Raw genomic sequence first — 24,949 nt, 5'->3', positions numbered from 1 at the left:
AATAGAACAATGAAACGTCAGATGCCAATATTTCTTATTGACCCAAATGTGTTTATTTCAATATCCAACATTTTTACCCCAATCAGAAAGCAAACTTCACCACAGTCTTCTGTACATTTTATGTCTGGATTGACAGGAAGCCACAGCTCATTATCAACAAGTCGGTCTTCTCTTTCATTTACCTGTTCTTGTTTGAAGAACATACAAAGGATAATTTTAAGCACAGATGTACCCTAACAGCAATGACAGCTTACAGTTACAAGTGAGAAAGTGAACAGTGGTCATGGGTTCAAGAGGAAAGGGAAACACATCAAAATGGGAACAGTTTATAAACGTCTTCCTCAGATGTCCATCACTTTTTTATTTATATTTTTTAATTGAACTTAATTGCAGAAAATCGTAGATTAATGGGCAGTAGTGAAAACTGACAGGGAGAGATTCAAGGCCCCTTTCGTAAGCTTCCACCATAGTCACACTGAGCAAAATATCACAGCCAGGTGTTTACACTGATAACAAGGAAATGAAAATCACAGCAAAGAGAATCGTCCATGGCCATGTTTACTGTAGCATCATTCAGAATAGCTACGCTATGAAGTCACTTATGTGCCCATCACCTGATGAGAGGAGGAAAGAAACGTGGCATATATACAAGTTGAACATACTTAGCCATATGTAAGGAAGAAATCCTATTATTTGGGGCAATGTGGATGGACCAGGAGGATATTGTGCTAAGTGAAGAAGGCAGATACCAAAAGACAAGTACTTCATGATGTCTCAAGAGGTGGTTAGAAAAAAAAAAAGTAAAATGTCATCCTGAACAAAGGATAGACATTACTAGATGTTGGGAAGTGGTTGGAGAGGGTGGATAAGGGAAGCTGGATTTGATCAGTGCTCACTGTGGGCAGGTGTGGAAATGTCATGCTGAACCTCACATTTACAATAATTTAAGATCAGCAAAAAAAATACAGAATAGCTCCCATCAGTCACATGTCCCGAGTTTGCCTTGTTATAGCCCCATCTACACCCCTCCTTGCCCAGATCCTGGACCTACAAACCATTAATCTATCAACCATTTATATATTGTTAGCATTTTAAATGTATTGTCTAGCACATAGAAATATGTGCCTAGGAAAATGTCGAAGTAGCTACCTCTGGGACCTGTTTTGCCCATGACTGTGTTAGGCACTGTGGAAACCATACTGAAAAAGAAACAGGATCAAATTTGAGAATAAAACATAATGACAAGCTAATACCATGGTATGTTAAAGGCTACCTTATGAAGATTGGAAGTTCTGGAAGTCTTACAGGATATAAATCATGAACACACAATTGAAGGTCTATTCCTCTGTCAGGCATGGTGGTGCATGCTTCTAATCTCTTCGACTAAGGAGGATGAGGCAGGAGGATCAAGGATGAAGGTCAGCCTCAGCAATTTAGTGAGTCTCTAAGTACTTAGAAAGTCACTACATCAAACAAAAACCAGAAATGTCCATGAATATGGCTCAGTGGTTATGCACCCTTGGGTCCAATCCATAGTACTAAAAATATTTTTTTCTCAGAGTTGCTTCCACAATAAAGTTATGAAAATATCCTTAGTTGATGAATACTATTTTCACATGTTAATACAAATTAGGACTCTTTTTAGCAAAATATACAATTTATTGGCATGACATGTCATTTGAGATTAAATTATTTTGAAAATCATATCTTATTGGACAAATGAGAACATTCAAGTATTTCTCATCCAAAGATGGGAATGATTTTGGGAAAGTTCAGAAATGTCAAATTAAAAGAATTGTATTTCATAGAGATCACAATGTGCAATAAAAATAATGACTCAGTGGAATTGTATTAGGAACTCGAAATCAAAGAAATGGAAATGCAAGAATAAAGGAGAAGGACCAAGTTCTGTGCCAGGTTCTGATACTAAAAATCAGTTCTGAGTTCTGAGGCTTTGAGCCTGCAATCATGGGCACTTATTCAGTTTCAGTAGAATTGACATTTTAAACTTTCTCACAGAGTCTTCTCAGAGCACTCTTGATGTCCTTGTTCCTCAGACTGTAGATGAAGGGGTTCAGCATGGGGGTGACCACACTGTACATAACAGAAGCTGTAGCAATGGAGTGTGAGTTTGGGTCACAGCAGAACTGAGGTACACACCTAGGCCTGTGCCATAAAATAAGGAGACCACAGAGAGGTGAGATGCACAGGTGGAGAAGGCTTTGTACTTGCCCTGAGTTGATGAGATTGCACGGATGGAGGACACTATCTTGCAGTAAGTGTAAAGGATGCCAGTGAGGGGTCCAACAGCCAGCAAGAGAGCAGCAAAATATATCACCACCTCATTGAGAAAGGTGTCAGAACAGGCACGCTGAATCACCTGGTTAAGTTCACAGAAAAAGTGTGGGATTTCCAAGTCTGTGCAAAAGGACAGCCGCAATATCATTAAGCTTTGTAACGATGCATGGGAGACACTCACAATCCAGGACACCAGAACTAGCAATCCACAGAGCCTTTGGTTCATGATGACCATGTAGTGCAGGGGGTGACAGATGGCCACAAACTGGTCATAGGCCATCACAGTCAAAAGGAAGTTATCCAATGCAGCAAAGAGTACAAAAAAGTGAATCTGGGTGATGCAACCTGAATAGGTAATGGCCTTGCTCTGTGTCTGGATGTTCACCAGCATCTTGGGGATGGTGGTGGAGGTGAAACTGATGTCCACAAAGGACAGGTTGGAGAGGAAGTAGTACATGGGTGTGTGCAGGTGGGAGTCTGAGATAGTGGCCAGGATGATGAGCAGGTTCCCCAGCATAGCGACCAGGTACATGGATAGGAAAAGGCCAAAGATGAGGGGCTGCAGTTCTGGGTCCTCTGCAAGTCCCAGAAGAAGGAATTCTAAACGTTGAGTACCATTCCCTGGTTCCATATGAATGTGACTTCCAGAAATGAGAAAAAGAGCATAACTAATTTTTACAGACAGGTAATACAACAATGAAATGAAACAATACATATTTTGCTGTAAAAACATTAATTTTAGTTATGGGTGTATAGGTCAGTGTTGGAGTGGCTGCCTAATATATGCAAGGTCCAGGTTACCATCCATATACCTCAAAAAAGAAAAAGAAAAGCCAAGGGAAAGGAATGAAATCATTTTCTATAGAACATGTGTGGCTCTTGTCCCTTAAGGGATCCTGTGCCACCTCTGATGAGGAATTCCTGTTTCATTCTCAAGTTTTCACTAGGAAGTCGTGTATTTCAGAATTCTAAAGAGAAAGTTACTCAGGCCTTTGAGAAGTATGAATTAGCCCCCCCTCATGAAGACTTTGGTTGTTTCTGTGTCTTGGCTACAGTGATTTGTGCATCAGTCAATGTGGAAGGGCAGATCTCTTCAAAATACCCATTTCATTTTCTTTGGCCACATACCCAGTAGTAGGATTGCTGCATCAAGTGATAACTGTATTTTTAATTTTGTGGATTCTCCCCTTGTTTTCCATAATGACTCCAATAACTTGCATTCCTGCCAACTCTAGGTCAGGATTTCTTTTTTTCTCCACATACTCACTGGCCCTTCATATCCTTGGTCTTTTTGATAATAGCCTTTCCAACTGGAGTTAGGCTTGGATGAGCATTTCCCAGATAATTAGCAATTTTGAGCATATTTCAGATGATTATTGGCCATTTGTAAGTGGTACAGATACACAGCAGAATAATATTCTGCTATTAATAAAATGATGAATCTTATCATTGGAGACAACATAGATGAACCTGGGGACATTTAGGAAGTTAAAAAAAGCCAGGAACAGGATCACTAAAGCTGCATGATATCATTCCTGTGTGGATTCTGAGAAATTTGATCTCACAGAATGTCAGCATAGCATGATGGTCACCAGAAGCTGAGGTACAGTTTGGGCCCAAAGGAATGAGGAGAAGCCCCTCAAGGGGAAAAAATTACAGTAAGAGAAGCGGAAAGCTTCTTTTGATGTATTGCACAGTAGGGTAATTATAGTTAAAAATAATATGTTACCTATTTTAAAATAGATAGAGGTGAGGAATTTGAATATTTGTCACAGAGAAATGATAAATGTCTCAGAAAATTAAGCCAATCATACTTGCTCAATTATTAAACAATTTATAAGTGTATGTAAATATAAAGTTATTTTTGTGAACTTGTATAATTATATGTCAATTAAAAATAAAGCAATAACTAATTACTGAGTACCAAGTATGTTCCACGCATTGGATCAATAATCTGTATGAGTTAAAACACAGAAGTCCCCATTATCCAAAGAGAGGGAAAGAACATAAGCAAAAATGTTTAAAATCACCTAATAAGTACCATGGTGATGGGAAAAAGAAAGAGCAGAGGGGTAGTCGTTCTTTTACAGCAATGCAGGGAAAACCAGCAGAAAGAGGGCATCCAAAGAGAGACCGCAAGGAAGTCAGGACAGAAGCCACAAGTCATCCTCAGTGGAGTGGTCTTCACTGGGAGGACAGTCAGTGCACAGGTCCTAAGGAACATGCTTGTTTCAAAAAACTGAGGCATAAAAGAAAGCTGTTGGCAAGGAGGAGGAAAAAGACCAAGAGTGATGAGAGATGGTGGCAGAGAATATTAAAGAATGATCTGGTCGCGTTGCTCTCTGAGGCTACAAGGGACAGGGACTCCTTCATCCACACCCTGAACCTCTTGCCCTTAGATTTGCTGCAAACACATTCTGTGGATTGCAAAAGCATTCCCTCCTTGCTACCACCCAAGGGTTAAATTCTGGCCTCTAGCTGCTAAGAATCACCCTGGGATATATCAGATCAGGTAATCTTTTCTGAGCCCTCCATGAGGCACACACACACACTCACACACTCTCATAGCCTGATTTCTGCCATGGCCTCTCAGCACCAGTCATCCTGAGCTTCAACAAAACAAGCTGAGTTTGTCTTTTCTCTGAAGAATGTGGACAGGGTACCTGGAAATTCCACTTGACACTCTTTCCATGAACAGATGAGTGAAGCCACCTTATATACAAGCAGAGATATGAGAAATTGTGGTATAAAAGTGTATTAAGAATTGTAATGCAAAAAAAAATAAGAGAGCTCATGTATAATGGCATAATTTGGCATGAACTTTCTTTATATACAGAGATATGAAAAATTGTGCAGGTGAATGGAAAGTGATGAATGTAATGCATTGCACTATTATCATGTATGAAAGAAATATAACAAAAAGAACGCTGCTCTTCTTCCCTGTGTCTGAAAAGGAGCATGAATACCTATGCAGTCAACAGAGGGAGGGAGAGAACTAGAGAAGGATGTGGAGTGAGAGAAAAGGAGAGAAGGCAAAGGGGTGGACGGAACATGAAGAGGAGAGGGCAGAGATAGTACGAGCTTTACCTTGCAAGCCCAGGTGTCTTTTCTCCAGGAGGAAAAGGCTTTCTTGGTCCTGGCAGTGTTCCAAACCCAGTGACCCCTCTGAGTGCCCAGCAAAAACCATAAGCAGCAAAATAAATTTGCCAAAAAACACCAAAGTAGTAACATCATGTCATTAAACTACATTTTAAATGTTTTTATTATTGCATTGCAGTGATGCTTAATGTGGGGGTGATTTTATATGCTTTTAGTTGTAGATGGTCACAATACCTGTATTTTATTTATTTATTCTTACATGGTACTAAGAATTGAACCTAGTGCCCACAGGTGCTAGGCAAGTGCTCTGCCCCTGAGCCAAGCCCTTTCGGGGTCATTTTAACACAATCTCACATGCAGGGGATTTATTTTGCTCCACTTTAGTCTCCAGTACCTCTATTTTCCCTCCTCTCCTCCCTCCCACTGTTCCTCTTCCTTGTGTAAAGGCACCTGACAGAACATACACTTCAAAAGGAAAAAAAAATGACCAAAGATCAAAAATCAGCAACTCACAAAAGGAGATATTCAAAGTACCTACAGCAAAGTGGGGAACTTTGAATATGAAATAGCAGATCTGTCTTCCCCAGTTCTGCCCCTTTCACCTGACCTATTGGCTTGTCCCTCATTATGTAGCAGATAAGACAGGCCTTTTCTCACTATTTTAAAATTCATACAGAATCATTGTGCGTGTTCACTGAGTATATGTGTGATCATTCCATATATGTATATGCTGTGTGACAATCACATCAATGTAATTAGCTTTTCAATCTTTTTTAGGTCCTTACTCTACTTCCTTATCTTTTTACTTTGCTTGTTTTGTATTTGTGGGAACATTTCATGAATGTTCATGGGTTTGGGGCTTTTTAAAATGTTTTGTACATGTTATTATGTTAGACATAATAATTATATATGTTTATTGGGCATACTATGATATTTTGATGCATGAAAATATTGCATGATAATCAAAAAAGTGTACTATTAATAAAATGTAAAAATAAATTGCTAAAGCCTTGGAAATAAAAGACAAGGAAGTAGAGTAAAAAGTTATGATTGAATCTTTCTTATCTAAAGATAAACAAAGTCCAATATACTTGTGGATGGTGGATATGATCTCCAGTAAAATGATTAGGAGCAATGCCTACATTGTATGGTGGAAAATCAAGAGGCACAGAGACCTAAGAGAGACATGAAATAAGTTGGAAATATGTTGAAAAGTTGACTTATTAGTGCAAAGAGTGCAGAAGAACTTTCACCAGCATTTTCGCTTAAAGCAAGGATTCACAAGTCAAGAAATATGCAATTGTTGAGTCACATCTTTCAGAATGAAAAACCCTGCCAGGAGCCCAATAACAAACACTGGCCTATTGGAAAACATTAGAATCTGTAGACTTTCAGACTCCCCACAGATACATCTCCACTTATGTGCTGTGCTTATGTAAATGAAACTAGGGACAACATGCAAAATCAGTGGGAAAAAAAAGCTTTGAAACAATTTTTAAAAAATAGAATGAGAGGGAATACACTACAACTCTAAGCAAAGGGTCATAACAATTTGAAATAGAGAGATCGACAGCCATCCCGTTGACTTCATCTTACAGGTTGTGAAATACGTGCAACGTAAAAGTCTTTGGCATACCCATCTTCACTTATTAAGTTAGTTCATTTTCCATGTGGATACCCAGAGAGGAAGAGGATTCAATGAAATATCTATATCATGATTTTCTCCTGCAGGAAATATTTACAGAAATTCCTAAATCTGTATCTTTCTCACCAATATGAAAATGGTCTGAAATATGTTCTATTATAACTATTTTTTTTTAAAATGAGCTCCCTCCAGTGCATATCACTCCATACTTAATACTGGACTTACCTATTCCCCTTCATTGCAAAGGTAAGCAGACTTACATTTTACTTTATTTGAACTACTTTGCGCCTCCTACCCCTCTTCTGTTACCATAAGTTAATGGTCAACAGTGACCCCGTGTTGCTGATTTCTTGGTCACTTCTCCTTTTTAGTATCTTATAAATCCATTAATAAATTAATTAAGCTAGCAAAGGACACCACCATCTCTGGGTTGTAGGCCAGGCTAGTTGGGCTCTCAGGGAACCTCAGGTGAAAGATCTGGTAGTTTCTGCTGGGTCCTCTGGCTCACCTGGGTGGCATCTCTGATAGGAGGGTCTTCATGCACAGGCTTCAGTTCTTCCCTGGATGTTGAAGGTGCAGAGTGAGGCTCTGACCCCAGACAAGAGAAGAGAAATGGGTCCAGCTTTGATCCTCAGTCATATTTCAAGATCCGGAAGAATCAAGTGTGCCCCAGGGTATGCAGTAGTGGAGGGGAGGAGCAATCACAGCCCACAGCTTCCTCTATCTGCTCATTAGGCACATGACCTTCTTTTTTACTCCAAACTCTAAGCACCTGATTTCCCTGCAGGTCTCTGGTCTATAATCAGGAAAGGAAGACTTTGAATAAATTCCCCTGAGATCAGAGTGGAGTGCTATTAATCTGTCCCTTTTTTACCACCAATCCATGAGCCTCAACTTCCCAATATCCCACCACCCATCACCACATCCACCCTTTGTGTTCCACTTTTCTTCCCATGTCTAAAACTAAGAAACCTGCCCTGGTTACATATCTTGTGCCCTCAAAACACTGACTCACATTGGGGACACAGTCTCTGGCATCTTCTGAAGTTTTCTCTGTCCCTCTTTAACAGAGGAGTGAGCTGTGTTTTTTGAAATGTGAAACCAAAAGAAGGCACCTCGTACACTTAACACCCTTTGCTGAAGATGCCAGAATTTTCATGCTGGTAATGAACATACATTTGTATAATGAGGGACCAAATGATGGTTCTTGATTTCGGATGTGAGTATGAGTTTGATAGAAACTAAATACCCGGCTATGTTATTGATGAGGTTGCCTGAACAGAGGAACTCAGGACTCTGGCAAGAACCGAAGAGTGTGGGGTTCTCATGTGTGTGCAGAAGGGAGGCAGTCAGAGAGGTTCTTAAGTAGTAAAAGCCACAGTGTAAAACACACGTCCATCTGTATCGTCTGCCCTACTCTCTATACACCAGGGAGTGAGGGAAATAAAATGTCAGATGCCAGCATTTCTTGTTTTACCAAATGTGTTTATTTCAATATCCAACATTTTTACCCCAATCAGAAAGCAATCTTCACCACAGTCTTCTGTACATTTTATGTCTGGATTGACAGAAAGCCACAGCACATTATCAACAAGTCGGTGTTCTCTTCATTTACCTGCTCTTGTTTGAAGAAAGTACACAGGGTAATTTTAAGCACAGGATACACCATGACAGGAATGACAGCTTACAGTCACATGGGAGAAAGTGAACAGCAATCACAGGTTCAAGAGGAGAGGGAAACACTTTCAAAATGGGAACAGTTTATAAACGGCTTTCTCAGATGTCCATCACTTTTTTATTTATAATTTTAATTGGAGAAAATTGTAGATTAATGGGCAGTATTAAAAACTATCAGGGACATATCCAAGAACCCTTTCGTGAACTTCCACCATGGTAACACTGAGCAAAATATCACAGCCAAGTGTTTACACTGATAACAAGGAAATGAAATCACAGCAAAGAGAATCGTCATTCAAAGTTGGCTCTTTTCAGATCTCTTCTCTGAAATTTTGAAATGAAGCTTGACTTTGTATGTACATGTAGATTTCTGTGGGTGGATGACTCAACTCTCAAAAAATATCAAAAATCCACAGGCACACATGTCATATTCACACCTGCTACCATGACCAGTTTCTGTGGACCCACAAAGAATTTCCACACATGTCATTTATTCCTCACAACATTGTTCCGAAGTCATGCTTATTTACCCAGATTAACTTCAGATAAAGGGCACTGGGGGTGTTAAATTTATTGATATTAAACTTTTAATGGTGCAATTTTAGTGTCACATATTTTTAGAGCACCATTTGATGTATACACTGGGTAATGACCAGATCAAGGTAAGCATAATTACCTCCTCAAGATTTATCATTTCTTTGTGGTGAACACATTCCAGACTGGTAGAAAAAAAGAAAGTGAAATAGGGCAAGGAATGGGAAGGGGAAGGAGAGGTACTGGGGCTAAGTTGGAGCCAATTGTATTCCATGTTTTATGATTATGGCAAGATGAATCCCAATTTTATGTATAATTATAAAGCACTAATTGCAAAGGATATTGGATTCCATCATTTTTGAAATATGCAGGACCTTATCATGACCTACATTGCAACAGAACAGCAGAACCAATTTCTCCTACCTGACTACAACTTAGTACCCTGGGGCCAACCTTCTTCTGTCCCTCCTGCTCCCTTACCCTTTCCAGCCTCTGGGAACCAGCATTCTGTTCTGTGCTCCTGTGAGAGCAACTTCTGTACCTTCTACATGTGAGTGAGGTCCTGCCGTACTTGTCTCTCTGTGCCTGGCTTGTTGCCCTTCACATGGTGACCTCCAGTTCTCTCCATAGGATCAAGGATGACAATTTTATAACAATTATATATAAAAGAGTTAAACCTTATTGAACACGTTCTTCAATTGAGCACGTGAGGGGAATTGTTCATAGTAACGTTTTATACCTTTTTATGAATAACTAGGAAAGAGGAGCTCAAAATCTCCAGAGCAGAGGTAGTTAGGAGCATTAATTATCTTCATTTTATCAATACTTACTGTGCACAAGTATTAAAGTATTACACTGTACTCACACCTACATGCAATTATTACATGTTAATTATATGTTTTTCTGAAATTGTTTAAGAAAATAGAATTGAGTATCCTGACACGATCATTACACACTGTATACATTAATTGAAATAGTGCCATACCCTATTTTTAAAATTAAGAAAGTAATTATTGAATAAAATATTTTAAATAATGCATGTCAAAAATGATGAGATAATAGAATAAATCAGACATTATTACCCTATGCTACTATGTTACCTATGTTACTACTCTACATCATGTAAATCCAAAGAATGAGAAGTCATACTCTATATATGTATAATGTATCAAAATGCAGTCTACTGTCATGTATAACAAAATGGAACAAATTTTTAAAAAATAAATTTAAAGAATTGATAAGAAATGTTTTAAAAATAGGAAGAAATTTTATTTGAATACTGTGGATATTTGCCTCACTATATTTACCCTATAACATCAGGTTGCAAACCTCAAATACGAACAATAAGATGTACCCTAAAAATAAATTAAATTTAAATTAAATAAAATAAAAAAAACAAAATAGACATATACAATTATTCTAAAACAATTACAGTTTTTAAAATGCAAGAAAAAGTTGTGAATGTGCCTGAGTCATTGACCTAAAAGAATAGATACAAATGGCTTAGGAACATTGAAATGTGCTCAATTTCATGACATTTAATGAAATTCACATTAAAATCATCAAGGGAACTTTGAATACCTTACCTTGGTGTTTGCTATAGTCCTAAATCTGCAACACCCAGAGACAGAGTGATTCTTTGTTGGGGAGAAGCCCCTAAGTAGGAGTCTGTATCTGAAGCTCTTGTTTCCTCTGAGCTTAATTTATACTTTAGTAAAGCTTCTCTAGAGCCATCTTAACATGAGGTCTGGGACCATGGCCTGCCCTCTGTGACCTTAAGTTCATTGCCTGGTGACCATAAGGTCCTGCTCCCTGGTGATAAGTGACCAGGAACCTCCAGAGACGATGTGTATCAGATGATCCAACAAAGTGGCAAATGCTGAGTGGAGTTATAAAATCTTAACTTAATATTTATGGACATGTGATTGTACATATCCATAGGGAGAACATGATGTTTTTAGCATAGGCACCTAATGTATGCTGAACAAAAAAGCTTAAGGAGACTTTCCCTCCCCATATCATTACCTTATGATTCCAGGTCTGCGTTCCTCTCTTCAGATCTTCATAAAACACATGATAAGATCTGGGCACTGCAGCCCCCAGCCACCCCCACTCACTGTGGAACACTAGAACTGGGTCTTTCTATTGACCTGTGTTCCTGTACCTGTTATCAAGCCTCCCCTCTTCCTCTTCCTCCTGCCTCCTTCCCAGCCTCCAGTGTCACTATTCTGTATATAGATTGAGGCTCCTTTGGCCTCAACATAGGAGCACATGCAGTGTTTGCTTGTGTCTGGCTTCTTTCGTGGAACACAAGGGCCTGTCCCCTTTATTCTGTTGTAAATGGCAGGATTTCATTCTTCTTGAAGGCTGAAGAGCACTCAGTTATAAATATACCACATTTGACTACTGTGAAGACTGCCCAAGGAACATTGGGAAGTGCAGCTATGTCTTTGAAGGCTAATTTCATTCCCTCTATTTTTTTTATTATCAAGATCTACCTCCATGAGTCTGTATTTTTGTTTACTTCTGCCTCAAAGCCTCTTAGTTAACCTATCCATGTGTAGTTTTGAGGCTCAAACTCTCTCTTCTTTCTCAACCATCTCCTAATTTTCATTCTATTAATCTAAAATTCACAGAAAAAACTGCTTACCAGGAACTGTACTAGACATCATGGTTGCAGGCACAGATGAGATAGGGTTCAGAATTTCTAGGATTTCAAAGGGTGTGAGTATAAAACTTGAGTAAGTTGAGGATGACGGGAAGGAAAGAGGATCCAACAAAAAGGCAGTAAATCTTCAGAGTTGGTCTCATCTGAATCACCTCAGAAAACATCTCTGCAAGTGAGTTTCCAGGGCAACAAGGCCCCCCTGAGCATCACTTGTGAGGTTACGTGTTAAAGGTATAAGATTTGGGTTGTTAAAATTAAAGACAATCCCTTATTGTAGATAACTGGGAAAGTGCCCTGTTATGTTCACACAACTGAGATTTCCTGGTGAACGTTAAAAGGCTGATACAATGTGGAACCTCAGGAACAGTCCTGGGGACAGGGAGCCCCTGAAGACAGACCCCAGGGAAGAGTGGCTTTAAAACCTGTGAAATCTGAAGTCATCAAAGGGCTGGATGGAGGAGGCCAGGCTCTAGGGCCCTTGATGTGGTGCCCACTGCTGCTCAGGAGAGTCCTGCCATGGTCTTCACTGGGGCACCATCCTCCTGACCCCTCCAACTCCCTGCTCCTCAGACTATAGACAAAGGGGCTCAACATGTGGCTGACACCAAGGCCACATCAAGGTCATCTAGACAACAAAGTGACTACATAACTGAGTAAGACCTCAAGACCAGTGCTACAGTTTCCATCTTAAGTGTCACCCAAAGGCCCTGTGTTAAAGCTTGGTCCCCAGCTTGGTGCTATTGGAAGGTGGTAGAAATACTAAGAGGAAGGTCTAGTGGGAAATCTTAGTTCAGTTGGGAATTGCCCTTGAGAGGGATTATAGGACTCCCGTCTTTTCCTCTATCTCTTCCACTTCCAGGCCATGAGGTCAGCAGCTTTCCTCTGCCACATTCTTGCCACCCCTCATCATGTGCTCATTGCAATATGGCAAGCCTTGGGGCCAATCCAAAACAAATTGGAATCTTGAAAATTGTGAGCCAAAATAAATGTTCTCTCCTTATGAATCAATTATCTCAGGTGTTGTGTTATAGTAACAGAATGCTGACTTGCATAACCAGTGCATAATGCAAGGGCATTACTAATAGTTTAGACCCACATGCAGAAAAGGCTTTGAACTGGTTCTTGACTGTCAAAATTCTAGAATGATAGAAGATAAGTAGCCTGTTATGTTATTGATGAGATTGCCTGAATAGGGGAACTCAGGATTCTGGCAAGTCCAGAACAGTGTGGGATTCCTATGTTTGTACAGAAGTGGGGCAGTAGAAGAGGTTTACTTAAGTAAAAACCATATTCTAAATGAAATATTTATCAGTAATGTCATCTCTCATCTTTATGTAGCAGAGATCAAGATCAATGAAATGTTATATGCCATCATTTCTTTTTGTCCCAAATCTGTTTATTTCAATATCCAATACTTTTACACCAAATGAAAAGCAGACTTCACCACAGTCTTTGTACATTTTGTGTGTTGGTTGACATTGTCATCAAGATGGTGTTCTCTTTCACTTATCAGCTCTCATTAGAAGAAAACACATGAGGGTAATTTGAAGCCTAGGATGCACCAGGACAGCAATGACAGCTTGCAATTCCATGGGAGAAAGTGAACAGCAATCATGAGTTCAGGAGGAAAGGAGAACGCATCAACATTTAAACTATTTGCAAATGGCTTGCTTTGCTTTCACTTTGATTTATAATTCTTAATGTAACTTTTCATTTGCAGAAAGTTGTGGATTAACATGTGGTATTAAAAAAAAGACAGGGAGAAATACAAAGACTCTTTAGTCACTTTCCACCATGGTAACACTGAGTAAAATATCACAGGCAGATTATCAATGCTGATAACAAGGAAATGAACACACAGAGCAAGGAGAAGCACCCTGCTCATATCTTACAGCATCATTCACACATGCTCAGATAGGGAGTTAATCCTGCCCATAACCAGAGGAGTGAAGGGAAAAACGTGGCATATATACAACATGGAACACCATTTATTCTTATGTGAGGATGAAGTCCTATGATTTAGGCCAATGTGGATGGAACCGGAGCACATTGTGCTAAGTGAATAAGGCAGATACCAAAAGAAAAGTACTTCATGGTCTCTCTCAAATGAGAAAGGTAAAATAAAATAAAATAAAATAAATGCTAACTTGAATATAGAATAGAGATTACCATACATTGGGTTGGAAAGGTGGAAAATGGATGGTTATATTTGATGAGTGTACACCCTGGGCATGTGTGGAAATATCACATTGAAACTCCTTAATATTTTCTATATATTTACGTTCATCAAAATAACATACAGTATAGTTCCCAGCAGTCAAAGATCCCAAGTTTTGCCCTGTTACATCCCCATCCACCTTTCTCACTGCCACATGCCTGGCCCCCAGATCCATCAATCTGCTCACCATTTACATATTCCTAGCATTTCAAAAATGCTGTCTAGCACATAAAATATGTGCCTGGGAAAAATGTTGCAGTAGATACCTCTGGTGAAATGACCTGTTTTGCCCATGACTATTTTAGGCACTGTGGACACCATGCTGAAATAGAAACACAATTCAAAAGTGTGAACAAAACTTAAGGACCTGCTAATACCTTGAGAAGTTAAAGGCTACCTTAACTAAAATGGTAGTTTTGGAAATAATATAGGAAAAAAATAAAAAATACAAAATTGAATATCTATTCTCATCTGGGCCAGGTGCACACTTGCAATCCCAGTGACTCAGGAGTCTGAGGCAGGGGGATCACATATCAAAGCCATCTTCAGCAATGTAGTAAGGCCCTAAGCAACATAGCAAGACACTGTCTCAAAGAAAAAACAGAAAGGCCAGTGCCTATATCTCAGTGGTTAAACAGCCATGAGTTCAAGCGACGGTATCGAAGTTTGTTTTTTCTTGGATTAACTTCCACAATAAAATTATGAAAATTTGTTTTAGTTGTTCTATGAAATTTTTCACGTGTGAATACTAATTATGCATATTTTAAGCTAAATGAACAATTCTTTAGCTTGACATTTGCAATTGAGATTATTTCTAAAAACATATATTATGGGATAAATGAGAATTTTCAAGTATTTCTCATCCAAAGTGGGAATTATTTGGGGAAAGCCGGAAAATGAGAAGGGAAAGGGTTGAATTCATAGTGATCACAGTGTGCAATAAAGTGAATGGTGTAGTGGGATTGAATGTCAAAGTTGAAATCAAAGAAATGGAAACTCTGCTTTAACGTACAAGGATCAAGTCCTGCTTCCACCTTCCAGTGAAGAATCCTGGATTCTGCTTCTGAGGCTCTAAGCCCTGCAATCATGGGCACTTATTCAGTCTCAGCACAATTAAACTTTTATCTTCCTGTGCCACAGAGTGTTCTCAGAACACTCTTGATATCCTTGTTCCTCAGACTGTAGATGAAGGGGTTCAGCATGGGGGTGACCACAGTGTACATCACTGAAGCTGTTGCAATGGAGTGTGAGTTCTGAGTCACAGCAGAACTGAGGTACACACCTAGGCTTGTGCCATAAAATAAGGAGACCACAGAGAGGTGAGATGCACAGGTGGAGAAGGCTTTGTACTTGCCCTGAGTTGATGAGATTGCACGGATGGAGGACACTATCTTCCAGTAAGAGTAAAGGATGCCAGTGAGGGGTCCAACAGCCAGCAAGAGAGCAGCACAATATATCACCAGCTCATTGAGAAAGGTGTCAGAGCATGCATGCTGAATCACCTGGTTAAGTTCACAGAGAAAGTGTGGGATTTCCAAATCTGTGCAGAAGGACAGCCGCAATACCATTAAGCTTTGTAACAGTGCATATGAGACACTCACAACCCAGGACACCAGAAGTAGCAATCCACAGAGCCTGCCGTTCATAATGACCATGTAGTGCAGGGGATGACAGATGGCCACAAACCGGTCATAGGCCATCACACTCAAAAGGAAGTCATCCAACACAACAAAGAGTACAAAAAAGTGAATCTGGGTGATGCATCCTGCATAGGAAATGGCCTTGCTCTGTGTCTGGATGTTCACCAGCATCTTGGGGATGGTGGTGGAGGTGAAGCAGATGTCCACAAAGGACAAGTTGGAAAGGAAGAAGTACATGGGCGTGTGCAGGTGGGAGTCAAAGATTGTGGCCAGGATAATGAGCAGGTTCCCCAGCACAGTGACCAGGTACATGGACAGGAAAAGGCTAAAGAGGAGGGGCTGCAGTTCTTGGTTCTCTGCAAGTCCCAAAAGAAGGAATTCTAAACGTTGAGTACCATTCCCTGGTTCCATATGCATGTCACTACCAGAAATGAGAAAAAGAGCATAACTAATTTTTACAGACAGGCAATACTTACAACATTGAAATGAAAAAATACATATTTGGTATAAAAAATTAATTTTAGTGATGGTGTGTAGCTCATGTTGGAGTGGCTGCTTAACATAGGCAATGCCCTGGATACCATCCATATACATCAAAAAAGAAAAAAGCCAAGGGAAATAAAGAAATTATCTTCTATAGAACATGTGTGGCTCTTGTCCCCTAAGGGATCCTGTGCCACCTCTGATGAGGTATTCCTATTTCATTCTCAAGTTTTCACTAGGAAGACATGATTTTCATATTTCTAAAGAGAAAGATATTCATGCCTTTGATAAGTATAAATTAGCAACCCTCATGAACACTTTGGTTTCAGTGTGTTTTGGCTGTCTTGGCTTCAGTGAATTTTGCATCATTCAATGTGGAAGGGCAGATCTCTTCAAAATACCTATTTCATTTTCTTTGGCCCCATACCCAGTAGTAGGATTGCTGCATCAAGTGATAACTGTGTTTTAAATTTTTGGATTCTCCATATTGTTTTCCATAATAGCTTCATTAACTTGCATTCCCACCAACTCTAAGTCAGGATTCCGTTTCTTCTCCACATACTCACTGGCCCTTGATATCCTTGGTCTTTTTTGATAAAAGCTCTTTCCACTGGAGTTAGGCCATAGTCTAACATTTTTTGATTAGCATCTCCCAGATAATTAGCAATTTTGAGCACATTTCAGATGGCTATTGGCAATTTATAAGTGGTACAGATGTGCAGTGGAATTATTCAGCTATTAATAAAATGATGAATCTTATCATTGGAGACATCATAGATGAACCTGGGGACACTTATGAAGTGGAATCAGACAGGTACAGGAACACTACAGCTGCATGATATCATTCCTGTGTGGATTCTGAGAAATTTGATCTCATAGAATGTCAGCATAGCATGATGGTCACAGAAGCTGAGGTGCATTCTGGGCCCAAAGGGATGAGGAGAAGCTCCTCAAGGGGAAAAAATTACAGTAAGAGAAGAGGAATAGCTTCTGGTGATGACTGTACAGTAGGGTAATTATAGTTAAAAATAATATGTTACCTACTTTAAAATAGTTAGAGGGGAGGACTTTGAATATTTGTCACAGAGAAATGATAAATGTTTCAGAAAATTAAGCCAAACATACTTGTTCAATTATTATAAAATTTATACGTGTATAGAAATATAATTTTTTGTGAACTTGATAATTATATGTCAATTAAAAATAAAGCAATACTAATTAGAGAGTACAAACTAGGATTCATGTATTGGATCAGTAATCTGTATGAATTAAAACAAAGAAGTCCGCATTATCCCAAGAGAGGGAAAGAACATAAGCAAAAATGTTTAAAATCACCTAATATGTCTCATAGTGATGAGTACTAAGAGGAAAAAGAAAGAGTAGAGAGGTTGTTGTTTTTTTATAGCAATGAAGGGAAAACCAGCAGGAAGAGGGGAATCCATACAGAAACCACAAGGAAGGCAGGGCAGGAGCCACAAGTCATCCTCAGTGGTGTGGTCTTCACTGGGGGGACAGTCAGTGCACAGGTCCTAAGGAACATGCTTGTATCAAAAACTGAGGCAAAAAAGAAAGCTGTTGGCAAGAAGGAGGTAAAAATGGAGAGTGATGAGAAATTGTGTCAGAGAATATTAAAGGATGAGCTGGCCTCACTGCTCTCTGAGGCTACAAGGTACAGGAAGTCCTTCATCCACACCCGGAACCTTTGCTCTTAGATTTGCTACAAACATATTCTGTGGATTGCAAAAGTATTCCCTCCTTGCTACCACCTGAGGGTTAAGTTCTAGCCTCTAGCTGCTAAGAATCACTGGGGAATATATAAGATCAGGACCCCTTTCCTGAGCCCTCCATGAGGCAAACACACACACTCACACACTCTCAGAGCCTGATTTCTGCCATGGCCTCTCAGCACCAATAACCTGACAAGGTTGTGAGCTTCAACAACACAAGCTGAGTTTTTCTTTTCTCTGAAGAATGTGGACAGGGTACCTGGAGATTCCACTCGACACTCTTTCCATGAACAAATTAGTGAACCCACCTAATATATAAACAGAGATATGATAAATTGTGGTATAAAGATGTATTAAGAATTGTAATAAAAAAGAGAGCTCATGTATAATGGCATAATTTGGCATGAACACACTTTATCTACAGAGTTATGAAAAATTGGGCTGTGAGGCATAATTATGTGTGTAATGCATTCCACTCTTGTCATGTAAGAAAGAAATAAAAAAAAAATGATCCTCTTCTTCCCTGTGTTTAAAAAGGAGCATGAAAATCTGTGCAGACAACAGAGGGAGAAAGAGGAAATAGAGAAAGATGGAGACTGAGAGAAAATGAGAGAGAAGGCAAAGGTGTGGACAGAACATGAAGAGGTGAGGGCAGAGAGCAAGCTGAGGTGGACCCAGGGGAACAGGACCTTGCAAGCCCAGGTGTCTCTTCTCCAGGAGGAAAAAGCTTTCTTGGTCCTGGCAGTGTTCCAAACCCAGTGACACTCCCTGGGTACCCAGCACAGTCCATAAGCAGCAAAATAAATTTGCAAAAAAACCAAAGTAGTGACATCATTTTCTCAGTCTACATTTTAAATGTTTTCATTATTGCATTGCAGTGATACATATTGTGGGGGTCATTAGATATTTTTAGTTGTGGATGGTCACAATACTTGTATTTTATTTATTTATTCTTATGTGGTACTGAGAATTGAATCTGGTCCTCACACATGCTAGGCAAGTGCTCTGCTCCTGAGTCCCAGCCCTGTCAGGGTCATTTTGACACAGTCTCACATACAGGGAATCTATTTTGTTCCACTTCAGTCCCCAGTGCCTTCCTTTTCCCTCCTCTCCTCCCTCCCACTGTTCCTCTTCCTTGTGTCAAGGCACCTGACAGACCATACACTTCAAAAGTAAAAAAATGACCAAAATTCAAAAATCAGCAATTCACAAGAGGAGATATCCAACGTACCTACAGCAAAGTGGGGAACTTTGAATATGAAATAGCAGATCTGTCTTCCCTAGTTCTGCCCCTTTCACCTGACCTACTGGTGTATCCCTAGTTATGTAGCAGATAAGGAAGGCCTTTCTCACTATTTTAAAATTCATACAGAATCATTGTGCCTGTCCACTCAGTATATATGTGATCATTCCATATATATATGTGCTGTGTGACGATCACATCAGGGTAATTAGCCTTTCAATCCCCTTAGGTCCTTACTCTACTTCCTTATGTTTTTACTTTGCTTGTTTTGTGTGTGTGGCATCATTTCATGATTGTTCTTGGGTTTGGGGCTTTTTAAAATTTTTTGTACATGTTATTTTGTTAGACATAATAATTATATGTGTTTATGGGTCATATTGTGATGTTTTGATACATGAAAATATTGCATAATGATCAAAAATGGGTACCAGAAGAAAATGTGAAAATGAATTGCTAAGAGACTTGGAAATAAAAGATAAGGAAGAAGAGAAAAAAGTTACGATTGAATCTTTCTTATCTAAAGATAAACAAACTCCAATATACTTGTGGATGGTGGATGTGAACTCCAGTAAAATGATGAGGAGCAATGCCTACATTGTATCGTGGAAAATCAAAAGGCACAGACCTAAGAGAGACATGAAAATAAGTTGGAAATATGTTGAAAAGTTGACTTATTAGTGTAAGGAGTGCAGAAGAACTTTCATTAGGATTTTTATGTAGAGCAAGGATTCACAACTCAAAAAGTATGTGATTGTTGAGTCACATCTTTCAGAATGAAAAACCCTGCCTGGAGCCCAAAACAAACCTTGGTCTATTGGAAAACATTAGAATCTGTAGACTTTCAGAGACTCCCCACAGATACATGTCCACTTATGTGCTGTGCATATGTAAATGAAACAAGGGACAACATGCAAAATCCATGAAAAAAAACTATAAAGAATTAAAATAAATAAAATGAGAGGGAATACACACCAACCCTAAGCAAAGGGTCTTAACAATTTGAAATATAGAGGTCGACGGCCATCCCCTTGACTTCACCTTGACAGGTTGTGAAATACTTGCAACATAAAACTCTTTGGCATACTCATCTTCACTTATTAAGTTAGTTGATTATCCATGTAGATACCCAGAGAGTAAGAAGATTGCATGAAATATCTATATCGTGATTTCCTCCTACAGGTATTTATTTACAGAAATTCCTTAATCTGGATCTTTTTCACCAATATGAACATGTGCTGAAATTTATTCCATTATACATTTTTAAAAAACGAGCTCCCTCAATTGCATATCTCTCCATACTTCATACCGGATTTACCCATTCCCCTTCATTGCAAAGTACACAGACTTACATTTTACTTTATTTGAACCACTTCATGCCTCCCAATCCCTCTTCTAATTGAGATTCCATTACCATATGTTAATGGTCAACAGTGACACAGTGTGCTGATTTCTTGGTCACTTTTCCTTTTTGGTATCTTATAAATCCATTAATAAATTACTTAAGCTAGCAAGGGACACCACCATCTCTAGGCTGCAGGACAGGCTAGTTGGGCTCTCAGGGAACCTCAGGTTTAAGCTCCTGCCTTCATTCTCTTCAATCCTCTCCTGCAGTGTCTGCTGGGTTCTCAGGCTCACCTGGGTGGCATCTCTGGTGGGAAGGTCATCATGCACAAGCTTCAGTTCTTCCCTGGATATTGAAGGTGCAGAGTGAGGCTCTGACCCCAGAAAAGAGAACAGAAATGGGTCCAGCTTTGGTCCTCAATTAACCTGACGAATCAAGTGTGCCCTAAGGTGTGCACTCAGAATGGGCAGGAGCAATCGCAGCCTACAGCTTTCTCTATCTGCTCATTAGGCACATGTCCTTCTTTTTACTCCAAACTCCAAGCACCTGATTTCCCTGCAGGATTCTGGTCTATAATCAGGAAAGGAAGAGTTTGCATACAGTCCCCTGAGATCAGAGTGGAGTGCTATTAATCTGCCCCTTGTTACCACCAATCCATTAGCCTCACCTTCCCAATGTCCCACCACCCATCACCACATCCACCCTTTGTGTTCCACTTTTCTTCCCATGTCTAAAACTAAGAAACCTACCCTGGTTAGGTATCTTGTGCCCTCAAAAGACTGACTCACATTGGGGACACAGTCTCTGGCATCTCCAGACATTTTCTCTGTCCCTCTTTAACAGAGTAGTGAGTTGTGTTTTTCTGAAATGTGAAACTACAAGACGGCACCTCCTGCACTCATAACACTTTGCTAACAACACCAGAAATTTCATGCTGGTAATGAACATACATTTTTATAATGAGGGACCAAATGATGATTCTTGATTTTGGATGTGAGTATGAGTTTGAAGAAATAAAGACCTTGAATGATAGAAACTAAATACCCTACTATGTTATTGATGAGGTTGCCTGAACTGAGGAACTCAGGACCCTTGCAAGAACAGAAGAGTGTGGGCTTCCCATGTATGTACAGAAGGGAGGCACTAGGAGAGTTTTTAAAGTAGTAAAAGCCACAGTGTAAATCACACGTCCATCTGTACCATCTCCCCTCTTCTCTACACAGCAGAGAATGAGAGCAATGAAATGTCAGATGCCAACATTTCTTATTGTCCCAAATCTGTTTATTTCAATATCCAACATTTTTACCCCAATCAGAAAGCAAACTTCACCACACTCTTCTGTACATTTTATGTCTGGATTGACAGAAAGCCACAGCACATTTTCAACAAGTCAGTATTCTCTTTCTTTAACCTGCTCTTGTTTGAATAAAGCACACAGACTACTTTTAATCACAGGGTGCACCATGACAGCAATGACAGCTGACACTCACATGGGACAAAGTGAACAGCAATCACAGGTTCAAGAGGAAAGGGAAACACATCAAAATGTGAACAGTTTATAAACGGCTTCCTCAGATGTCCATCACTTTTTTATTTAAAATTTTAATTTAAATTTTAATTAGAGAAAATTGTATATTAATGGGCAGTAGTAAAAACTGACAGAGAGAGATCCAAGGCCCTTTTCATGAGCTTCCACCATGATAACACTGAGCAAAATATCACAGCCAGGTATTTACACTGATAACAAGAAAATGTAATTACAGCAAAGAGAATTGTCCTTGGCCATGTTTACTGTAGCCTCATTCACAATAGCTACGCTATGAAATAACCTATGTGCCCATCACCTGATGAGAGGAGGAAAGAAATGTGGCATTTATACAAGTTGAAGATACTCAGCCATATGTAAGGATGAAATCCTGTTATTTGGGGCAATGTGGATGGAACTGGAGGATATTGTGTTAAGTGAAGAAGGCAAATACCGAAAGACAAGTACTTCATGGTGTCTCAAAAGGAAGTTAAAAAAAAGGAAATTATCACCCTGAACAAAGGATAGAGATTACTCGATGTTGGGAAATTGTTGGAGAGGGTGGATAAAGGAGGCTGGATTTGATCAGTGCACACTGTGGGCAGGTGTGGAAATATCATGCTGAGCATAACATTTACAATAATTTATTATCATCTAAAAAAATACAGAATAGCTCCCATCAGTCAAGGGTCTGGAGATTTGCCCTGTTATAGCCCCATCTACTCCCCTCCCTGCCCAGAGCCTGGAACTTCAAACCATTAATCTATTCACCATTTTTATATATTGCTAGCATTTCAAATGTGTTATCTAGCACATAGAAATATGTGCATGGGAAAAATGGAAGAGTAGATACCTCTGGAAACCTGTTTTGACCATGACTGTGTTAGGCACTGTGGACACCATGCTAAAAAAGAAACAGGATCCAAAAAGTTGAGAATAAAACCTAATGATCAGCTAATGCCATGGTATGTTAAAGGCTACCTTATGAAGATTGGAAGTTCTGGTAGTAATATAGGAAATGAATCACGAAGACACAATTGAAAATGTATTCTCTGTCAGGCATGGTGGTGCATGCTTATAATCCCAGTGACTCAGAAGGCCTAGGCAGGTGGATCAAAGTTGAAGGTCAGCCTCAGAAATTTAGAGAGGCCCTAAGTAATTAGCAAGATACTATATCAAATAAGAACCAGAAATGTCCATGGATATGGCTCAGAGGGTCCCATCCATAGTACTAATAATATTTTTCTGAGATTTGCTTCCACAATAAATTTATGAAAATAGCCTAATTTGATAAATATTATTTTCACAGGTGAATACAAATTATGTCTATTTTTAGTAAAATAAATAATTCAATAACAAGACATACGTCATTTGAGATTAAATTATTTCTAAATTTATATCTTATGGGACTAATGAGAATTTTCAAATATTTCTCATCCTAAGATGGGAGTGATTTTGAAAAAATTTGGAATTGATAAATTAAAAGGATTGAATTTCATATAGATCAGAATGTGCAGTAAAAATAATGATTCAGTGATTTTGCAGAAGCCAAAATCTAAGAAATGGAAAAGCAGGAATAAAGGAGAAGGAGCAAATTCTGCTTACAGAATCTAATAAAGAAACCCAGATTCTGACTTCGAGGCTCTGAGCCCTGCAATCAGGGGCACTTATTGGATTTCACTAGAATTGACATTTTAATCTTTCTCTCTCAGAGTCTTCTCAGAGCACTCTTGATGTCCTTGTTCCTCAGACTGTAGATGAAGTGGTTCAGCATGGGGGTGACCAAGTGTACATCACTGAAGCAGTTGCAATGGAGTGTGAGTTTTGGGTCACAGCAGAACTGAGGTACACAACAAGGCCTGTGCCATAAAATAAGGAGACCACAGAGAGGTGAGATGCACAGGTGGAGAAGGCTTTGTACTTGCCCTGAGCTGATGAGATTGCATGGATGGAGGACACTATCTTCCAGTAAGAGTAAAGGATACCAGCGAGGGGGCCACCTCCCAGCAAGAGAACAGCACAATATATCACCACCTCATTGAGAAAGGTGTCAGAGCATGCATGCTGAACCACCTGGTTAAGTTCACAGAAAAAGTGGAGGATTTCCAAGTCTGTGCAGAAGGACAGCCGCGACATCATTAAGCTTTCTAACAATGCATGCAGGAAACTCACAACCCAGGACACCAGAACTAGCAATCCACAGAGCCGGTGGTTCATGATGACCATGTAGTGCAGCGGGTGACAGATGGCCACAGGTCATAGGCCATCATAGTCAAAAGAAAAATGTCCAATCCTGCAAAGAGTACAAAAAAGTTCATCTGAGTCATGCAGCCTGCATAGGAAATGGCCTTGCTCTGTGTCTGGATGTTCACCAGCATCTTGGGGATGGTGGTGGAGGTGAAGCAGGTGTCCACAAAGGACAGGTTGGAGAGGAAGAAGTACATGGGCGTGTGCAGGTGGGAGTCTGAGATGGTGGCCAGGATGATGAGCAGGTTTCCCAGCACAGTGACCAGGTACATGGAGAGGAAAAGGCCAAAGATGAGGGGCTGCAGTTCTGGGTCCTCTGCAAGTCCCAAAAGAAGGAATTCTAAACGTTGAGTATCATTCCCTGGTTCCATATGCATGTGACTACCAGAAATGAGAAAAAGAGCATAACTAATTTTCCCATAGACAAGTATTACATCATTGAAGTGAGACAATACATATTTCGCTGTAAAGAAACTAAATTTTACCAATGGGTGTGTAGCTCAGTGGATGAGTGCTTATCAAACATGATGAAGGCCCAGGATTCCATCATTAGCCCCACAATAAACAAAAAGAAAAACAAAACAAAACAATGGAATGGAAAGT

The 24,949-nt window shown here is 39.6% G+C and overlaps 1 protein-coding gene and 2 pseudogenes across 1 annotated transcript; all 3 read right to left on the bottom strand.

The window, feature by feature from the left end:
- Window positions 1-2,003: 2,003 nt before the first annotated feature.
- LOC144253871 (olfactory receptor 7A10-like) lies at window positions 2,004-2,929 on the bottom strand (annotated as a pseudogene).
- Window positions 2,930-15,260: 12,331 nt separating this feature from the next.
- On the bottom strand, window positions 15,261-16,190 carry LOC144253870 (olfactory receptor 7A10-like). Its single transcript, XM_077796528.1, has one exon. It carries the CDS (start codon window positions 16,188-16,190, stop codon window positions 15,261-15,263), a length of 930 nt encoding a protein of 309 aa, XP_077652654.1.
- A 7,617-nt stretch (window positions 16,191-23,807) lies between these two features.
- LOC144253869 (olfactory receptor 7A5-like) lies at window positions 23,808-24,717 on the bottom strand (annotated as a pseudogene).
- Window positions 24,718-24,949: the final 232 nt, after the last annotated feature.

Source organism: Urocitellus parryii, chromosome 3 (assembly GCF_045843805.1).
Source record: "Urocitellus parryii isolate mUroPar1 chromosome 3, mUroPar1.hap1, whole genome shotgun sequence".
Taxonomy (NCBI): Eukaryota; Metazoa; Chordata; class Mammalia; order Rodentia; family Sciuridae; genus Urocitellus; species Urocitellus parryii.
Note: the sequence above shows the minus strand (reverse complement) of the source record. Positions and strands in the feature narration are given on the sequence as shown.

Coding starts and splice junctions, on each gene's coding strand:
- LOC144253870 (XM_077796528.1), bottom strand. CDS start 16,190: ATGGAACCAGGGAATGGTACTCAACGTTTAGAATTCCTTCTTTTGGGA.